The sequence below is a fragment of the Arvicanthis niloticus genome, chromosome 20 (assembly GCF_011762505.2).
Source record: "Arvicanthis niloticus isolate mArvNil1 chromosome 20, mArvNil1.pat.X, whole genome shotgun sequence".
NCBI classification, from domain to species: domain Eukaryota; kingdom Metazoa; phylum Chordata; class Mammalia; order Rodentia; family Muridae; genus Arvicanthis; species Arvicanthis niloticus.
In genome coordinates, this window is record NC_047677.1 from 1,322,950 (window position 1) to 1,331,463 (window position 8,514).

At 39.5% G+C, this 8,514-nt stretch overlaps 1 protein-coding gene across 1 annotated transcript; it reads right to left on the reverse strand.

Annotated features, from left to right (window-relative positions):
* Positions 1–3,530: 3,530 nt before the first annotated feature.
* On the reverse strand, positions 3,531–7,322 carry Fabp7 (fatty acid binding protein 7). Its single transcript, XM_034524538.2, has 4 exons — positions 7,155–7,322; positions 6,548–6,720; positions 5,852–5,953; positions 3,531–3,860 (listed from the first exon to the last, which is right to left on the reverse strand). The coding sequence occupies exons 1-4, from the start codon at positions 7,225–7,227 to the stop codon at positions 3,810–3,812; spliced, it is 399 nt and encodes a 132-aa protein (XP_034380429.1). The 5' UTR covers positions 7,228–7,322; the 3' UTR covers positions 3,531–3,809.
* Between the last annotated feature and the right edge of the window lie 1,192 nt (positions 7,323–8,514).

Consider the following 8,514-nt stretch of genomic DNA (forward strand, 5'->3'; position numbering starts at 1 on the left):
TTCTGATGACTGTCAGTGGTTATTGTAGTTTCATCTCTGTTATAATGAAGCACGAAACCAAACGTGTACAGGGAAGGTGTCTTAGTCTGTGTTTTATTGTTGTGACTAGACATCGAGGCCACAGCAACACTTACAAAAGAAAACATTTCATCGGGGCTTGCATATAGTTTCAGAAATTGAGTCCATTCCTATCAAGCATGCATGCAGACATGCTGCCAAAGAAGTAGCAGAGGATTCTACATCTGGATCTACAGGCAACGTGAACGGAGAGAGCAGCTGGGCCTGGCTCTGGCTTCTGAAGCCTCAAAGCCCACCCCGAATGACACACTTCATCCAACACAACCACACCTCCTAATTCTTTCAAATAGTGCTACCCCATACTCGTTATGAACTTATGGGGGCTATTGTTGTTAAAACCACTACAGAAGGTAAAGGTTTTTCTTCTGGATTACAGTCCATCATTAAGAGAAGTCAGGTCAGGAACTCAAGATGGAGCTTGAAGCAGAAACAGAAAGAGTGACACTCACTTTAGCACACACTCATGCATAGCTAGCTTTCTTATATAGCTCGGGTCCACAGGCCCAGGGAAAGAGGTCACCCATAGCGGGCTACACCTTCCTCTATCAATTACCAACAAAAACCCCTCATACATGTCCACTGGCTAATCTGATTTGGGCAATCTCTGAATTAGAATCCACTTCTCAGGTAAACCTAAGCTATGCCAAGTTGACAGTTAAAGCTAACCAATACAGTAGTCTACGGGTAGACTTTATAAAACAACTTTTTACTTAGTTTATAAATTTGAGAACTTTGAATGTCAAAAGTGTTTTTTTGGTTTTGGTTTTTTTGTTTTGTTTTTGTTTTGTTTTGTTTTTAGACAGGGTTTCTCTGTGTAGTCCTGGCTGTCCTGGAACTCACTCTGTAGACCAGGCTGGCCTCGAACTCAGAAATCTACCTGCCTCTGCCGCCCAAGTGCTGTGATTAAAGGCGTGCGCCACCACCGCCCGGCAAAAAGTGTTGTTTCCTCAAGCTCTTGGTCAATTTGCCCTTGGTCTTGGGAAATATCCCGTTTTCTTTAACAATGTGACAGGGGAGTGAGCTGAAAGTTATTATATCTACAGACTATTAAGTGAAATAGAATTTGGTTTGGTGATGGCTCAGGGAGTGGCACTAATAGGAGGTATGGCCTTGTTGGGGTAGGTGTGTCACTGTGGGTGTGGGCTTTAAGACCCTCCTCCTAGCTGCCTGGAAGTCAGTATTCTGCTAGCAGCCTTCAGATGAAGATGTACAACTTTCAGCTCTTCCTGCACCATGCCTGCCTGGATGCCACTTTCCCACCTTGATAATGGACTGAACCTCTGAATCTGTAAGCCAGCCCCAATTAAATGTTGTCTTTATAAGAGTTTCCTTAGTCATCATGTCTGTTCACAGCCATAAAACTCTAACTAAGACAAGTTTGAAGAAAAATGAGATCCAACTACCTTTAAAATTTTAAGTAGAAATATCTCAAGTTTCTATAAATACACATGAGACCTGACAGTGCAGCCCTTGATCTCTTATACCACTGTGATGTTATTTTCTACTCCCACCTACACACTTTTCCATTCTTTAATGTTTTGGAAATTCATACCAACAGGCTGTGTTTTTACCTACTCACAATGCACCCTTAACACAGCAGACCAGAGTCAATGCTTTCAAAGCAAGAGGCAGGAACTCTTGCCAGCAGGACAGATGGTGATGTTAGAGACATGGAATGAACACATTATCAAAGTTCTGCTTTGTATTTTTAAAGAGAGTGGGCCCCTAGGAACAGAAACCTTGGCTACATAATCTTACTTTGACACGAATAATTGTACATCCAAATGTCTAATTTTGTATCTGTTATATATTGAAGTGCATGCTGAGTGGCTAGAGAGATAGCTCAATGCTGGAAAGCACTTATTCTCCTCCAGAGGACCAGAGTTTGGTTCCTCACACAACCAAGTCTGGTTCCTCATAGCCATCTATAACTCCAGCTGCAGATAATCTGACACACCTTCTTCTGACCTCTGCAGACATTCATAGGCAGCCACATGCCTGCACGCACACACACCATTATAAAACATTTTAAATTGCACATTGAGTATCTATCTCTAGTATACAAATCAGAAATTTAAAATGCTCCAAAATCCTAAACTGTCATGACACCACCAAGGGGAAATTCCATTTCTGACCTTAACACTGTAGATTCTACTACAAGCACATTGAACTATTTTACAAAATTACCTTCAAGTATGTGAGAAAGGTGCTTGTAAAACATAAATCAATGTTGGGTTTAGATTATATTTCTAAGATATCTTGTTATGCACACGTATATCCTAAAGTCCAATACATGTTTTGTCCAGAGTATTTTGGGTAAGGAATATTGAACCTGTCCTATAGCAAGCAGGTTGTAGGCATGGTTGTAGTAAACCATAATATATATATGTGTGTGTGTGTGTGTGTATACACATATATTAATATATATATATATGTGTGTATGTATATACACATATATATATAATTCATATAAATATATAAATTAAAGGACATTTCCTTACATTTTATATTTTGACCATGAATTCAGTTATAAAAACTTAATAAAATCACAAGGTTGCAGTTTTCTTTTAGAAGAAAACTGAGCTGAAATGCTGATTTCCAAGACAGCATTAAGAGATACATTGAAGTTTGCCATTCTCAGTATTATTTCCTAGTCACAAGAACTTAGTCATACATCTTTGATCCTTGGCTTACTCCATCAGTAGATAAATAATAGCATTTCCTGTTCCCTGCCTCGCTTTAGATTATAGGCTGAGAAAATGACTCAAGAGCATTTTGCAAGTAATAAATTTGAGTCACGTTTGTGTGTGTGTGTGTGTGTGTGTGTGTGTGCACATAGCAAATGCAAACCACCTATAAAAACATATTTGTTTTGGTTTTGTTGGCTCTGTTCTAATTACCTGTTTTACCCACCCCCAGAAAAAAAAAAGTGGAATTAGAACACTTTCATGGATTCTCTGTATATGCTTCATTTTACCATTCTTGACTTAATAAAGTTCAGTGTAGCTAGGAGTTTGGAGATTCGTGTTAAGAGTGGAGGATGAAATCAACTTCTTTTTTTTAAAATTGTCATTGCTATAAAACTTTGATAAATGGCACTGTGATTCCATGGCACTGAATTATATTTGCCTTTTGTCACATGTTGAAGCCTTTTTTTCCTTTATAATGTTTTTAATAGCAAAAGATCGTTTTTGTAGTATTACTCACTATAATCAACTTCCCTAGGTCCTGATCAGATGAACTTATTAATTCCAGGTTCTTCACCATAGTCTTAAAAATGTGGCATCTCCATATTTTTCTGGGTCACCCAGTTATCTATGAAAGAGTATTTTATACAAGATACAATGCTTTTTTTCAGCCTTATTTTATGGTATAAGAAAAGCTACTGTATAGAAAACTCTCAAATGCTACAGTTTCAAGATAGATTGATGGCATTAAGAATGACAACCAGCTTTTATAAGTGTGTGTATTTTTTATTCCAATTTAGTTTGCATTCCAAAGGAAATCATAAGGTATATTTCCATCTCTATAAAAAGTATTGTAAAATTATTTTAAAAAAATGGAAAAAAGTAAATTTGCATATCAAAATCACATGAGTTGCTTGAAGTAACACATCTTAAATTATAATTTTCTGCCTCTGCACCAAAGACAAACTTAGTGACCAGTGCTTCCATAGCCGGTTAACTCTGGGACTCCAGGAAACCAAGTTGTCAAAAGACCCATCATCTCTTCTATGCCTTTTCATAACAGCGAACAGCAACAATATCCCCAAAGGTAAGAGTCTGAAATAGTCCAAAGATAATTGAATCTTTTTACCCAGGAACATTCACAGCTCAAGTGTTAAACATTGTCACATACATGACTTGAATATTAAGCCAAAGAACGAGACATTTACAAGCATTAAAGTTGCATGTACTCTTTGTTTCCTAACCAAACAAAAGAATGTTGGTATTTAATGAGTGAAAAGCATGCTCATATTATTCGAATTTATGAAAATGAAGTAGAAATTGAGTTGGAAACTTAAAATTTTAAAGATTCATTTTCTGTGAAACTATTAAAGGAACTAGAACAAATTGACTCCAAGGAAGGCACACGATGTCACTGTGACCTCAACTGTCTGCTTTGAAAGGAAATTAGAGGGCTGGAGAGATGGCTCAGTGGTTAAGAGCACCGACTGCTCTTGCAGAGGTCCTGAGTTCAATTCCCAGCAACCACATCCATCTGTAATGGGATCTGATGCCCTCTTCTGGTGTGTCTGAAGAAAGGCAGTGTACTCATGTACATAAAATAAATAATTCTTAAAAACAAACAAACAACAACAACAAAAGGAATTGGCGTCATCAGGTTGGCCTATGAGGAAGTCTGTGGGGCATTTAAAAAAAAAAAAAAGAAAGGAAATTAGATTTTTCATAGGTTTTCATAGCAGTTTTCTATCCATTTGTATTTTCTTTAGAAAATACAAACCTTTGAGCTCATGGTAGCAGGAATGACTTATTCTAAGATAAGCAAGGACAAGCCAGTAGAGTGTTCTCTCGGCTTTGACTGTCATGTTTAGCCCATGTGAACATAAACTAGGTAATTAGTTGGCAGTGGCATTGGATTTTGACTCTCTTACTCTGCAGGTGAAAACTTACTACAAAATCACCTTAAAGTATTAAGGTGTGTACCCAAGACACTCAGGCATTGGTGTAATGCTCAGAATTCAGTATGCCTTTGCTGTAATCTGCAATTCAGAACTCAGTCTTGCCTGATCATAGTCAGGATTTTTAAAGATGAGCTTGCTTTAGGTTGTATAGACAAGAAAGGAATCAAGGCTACATCATAAGAAAATAACTTCAGGATAATTGTGAGAAAGGAACTACTTTCTTTGTTGATAATTCAAGAAAAATTTCTGCTGTCTGCTCTCCAATATTCTACATGTGAAAAGTATATTTTAGTTCAGAATAGCTCTGACTGTAATATAAAAGAAGTGGCAATCGGTTCTGTTCTAGCAGCAAGAAAGGCACTTTCTAATCTTAGCAGGAGTTTGTAAAGGAGCCCCAGACATCCTCAAGAGCAATCAGCAAATTTTTCCATATCACTGTCATCTAAATAATATTTCTCTTTTTAAAATGGTCTCTACAGGTCTAGGTCAAGGGCTGACTTCTTCTATCACAAGGAAAATTATTTATAAATTTATTTTTGTATTTTATGGTATTTACACACCTAGCTGTCACTGGACATATGTTGAAAACTCAGCTGATTCATTAAAAATAAAAACAAGGGAATAACCTCAAACAGTTCTAGTAAAAATTAAAGTTTCACCTTTTGTTAAAATTATTTGCACTGTGCTCTTACAAACTAAATATAAAATGTTTAAAATGCCCTAATTACAGTCTCTAATAAGTAACTTCTCTGATATTCAGTTACTTTATGTTTTCCTATCAGTTACCTTCATGTATTTCCCTAATTAATAGCTCACGTTTAAGTCCAGCTGGAGGCTCGCAGCAATCCCATGACCACAGCTCTTGGCAAACACTTTTGAGGTAAATTGATGTATAATTTTAAAATTCTACAGGTGCCATCCTGAGACAACAACTAGTTCTGAGTTTTTCATCCCTCCTGTTTTACATATTGTTAAGAAGTATTGAAAGGCACTTGTAGCTAAGCTGGAAACAAGGGAGTGGGGAAAGGAAAAATGAGGAGGTAAAGAAGAGGATTCCAGTGGGGAGTGAGAAGGAAAGGCGGCTATCCAGAAAGCAGGGACAAAAAACACAGACTCCTTAGGACTTACCACGACCATCTTGCCATCCTTAATTTCTCTGACAAAATTGGTTTCTTTGCCATCCCACTTCTGCACGTGAATGAGCTTGTCTCCATCCAACCGAACCACGGACTGAGAGCAACAGCAAAGAAAAGGGGGTTAACAGGCAGAAGTCCACTTCCCACAGAAGTCAAATGACAGCACTATCAGAGAGGACCATAACCGAGTCCGTCACCCACTGAGTACATCGCCCGTAATTATCCTAGGAACACCTCATCGTCTGTTACTTCCAAGAGTCTATGCTTTCCAAAATGTGTCCATTTCTAATTCAGCACAAAAACACATGTCCATCAAATAGCTTGTCTAAAATATACAAATAATGGCTATAGCACAGCAGAAAGGGCAAGCACTAGCTGGTCAAGCTGAGGTGATCAGAGAGAAGGAAACAGTTGTGGCCTTTCTTTCAAATAAACACTGTTCAATACTCTCTGGGTAAAAGTTACTATAAAATGTGAAAAATGTCCCGCAAAAGAAGACTAGCCTGCAAGTTTGGCTATGGAAATTACTCCCTGTCCAGGATACAACTAATTGACCCTAAAGTGTTAACTCTGGCTCCTTCACTCTGAAGGGGAGTTCTGAAAGCTTCTTCTCCTTCTCCATGTCTGCAGAGAGATTGAGAATCTTCATTCCTCTGTCCCATCCCCACCAGATAACGCTTCCTCTTACCTTACAGTTTCTGTCATCTATACTGGTTTCCTCAAATTCTTCTCCCAGCTGGAAACTGATCTCTGTGTTCTTGAATGTGCACTGTGTCCGGATCACCACTTTGCCACCTTCCTGACTGATAATCACCGTTGGTTTGGTCACATTTCCCACTTGCCTAGTGGCAAAACCCACTCCTGAAACAGCAAAAGGAGCTGGTACAGTTAACAGCAACTTCCAAAATAGTTCATAAAGCAGAAATCTGCTTGCCAGTCTGAGAATCCAGAATGGGATTCTAAAGTGTAGATTCCATTCAAACCTGATTAATGGTTAATCCATTAGCCAGGACGAGCTGAGCACAAATAAGGAGATGTTAAACGACCCCTTCAATCCCCTCTCCAAAGTTACAGAAGCTTCACATTTTCCATAGACTATCAAATGGTCCCATTATTTGGTCCTGGGCAAGAAGGCAGGAAAATGGCACAGTAAGAATTTATTTAAGTGGGATGTGCACAGTCTAGTATAATTAAAGCAATGTGTCTGTCCTGTCTCTCAGAAGTAGGTAAGTAGGGTTTTTTAAGAATCAAAATACAGAGTTAAAAAAAGAACAGTATGTCTTATTTTTACCTACCCAGAGCCTTCATGTACTCATCAAAATTCTGACTGTCTGTCAGCTTCCAGGTTGCACAGAAAGCATCTACCATCCTTGCCCTCCTAGTCAGCTGAAAATAGGTAGAAGCTGGAGAACTCTGGTCTACCCACCACTGCAATTCACAAAAAATCCTTTGCACTTCAGCTGCAGCTCCTGCCTTCTTATTTGGAAAAGAAGCGGGCAAAAAGCCAATCCTCTGAATGGCTAACTTGTCTCTTTCCAGTAGGCTGCCGCGGGGGGAGGGGCTGGGCAGATGGCTCCAATGATCCTTGTGATTTGCTCAGGCCACTGGGTTAGCAGAGTAGGTCAAGATCCTCCCAGTACACACACCACAATTCTGAAGCCAGAGAGCGCACCATAGGAAGTCAGCAGGGCCTGGGAACTGAAACTGGAAGAAGAGGGTTTTTCAGGTTCGGGGTGGGGGTCGGGGGAGGGGGAGGAGGGGGCTGGGGGACGGATTTAGCAACTTCAGTCTCAAACTGGGAGGAAAGAAAAGAGAATAATAGGACATTCAGATTAATTCCTTAAGGAGAGCATGCTGCTGGTTACAAATGAAGGCCCCCTTAAAGAAAAACCCACTGAAATGTCAGATTTTTCAGACAAAGGAGTCTAAAGGGTGTGTTTTAGTTTTCCCTTATATTTAAAAGGAGAGCAAAATGCCGACTAGAATATGCCAAACTGGGGAAAGATACAGAGCGTGGGTGAAGATGGATTTCCTAGATGAACTCTGTTTAAAACCTACTCAGTATCAATGAAACAGACAGTCTAGCTAGGGAGCCAACTCTCAACACAAACAGTGGGTTTCCCCTTTGTTCTTTCTAAGAATGTAGGAATCAGACCAGAATGGGAAAGGAACCTTAAAAAGCGTGGTTAAGATTCACTAATGAGTTAGAGAAACAACGAGGAGAGTCTTTTCCTTCACTTCCTCAAAGGGGCTACAGAATCGATGTGGAAAAGCTCAACAAACAACCAGTTAAGATCTTAAGGGACATTTTGGTTTCCTAAGGTCACATCTACCTAAACCTGAGACTTGCATAAGCAGGGAGACCTGGACTGGAGGGGTGGTGGGAGTGTCCCTACAAACATCCCTATAGAGAGCTTGCCTGTCATTTGTGCCAGCTCAGTGTATAAGTATGCCAGAATAGCTGGAAGGTTCTAAGAGAGGAGTTAGAGGGGTTTGTGAATTCCCTCTTTGCATTGAGATTCTCCCTGCTTTATAGATGTATGTATCCAATAAAAAGGCATTTTCCCAGGCTCAGAGTGAGAAAGAGTGCCAGGAGTCTGACAAGGCAATCTCCGCTTTCCTGCCAGCCCAGCTTGACCCTCATCTCACACACAA

Coding starts and splice junctions, on each gene's coding strand:
- Fabp7 (XM_034524538.2), bottom strand. CDS start 7,227: ATGGTAGATGCTTTCTGTGCAACCTGGAAGCTGACAGACAGTCAGAAT. Junction 6,721..7,154: donor TGAGTACATGAAGGCTCTGG/GTAGGTAAAAAT, acceptor TTGCTGTTTCAG/GAGTGGGTTTTGCCACTAGG. Junction 3,861..5,851: donor AGGATGGCAAGATGGTCGTG/GTAAGTCCTAAG, acceptor GGACTATTTCAG/ACTCTTACCTTTGGGGATAT.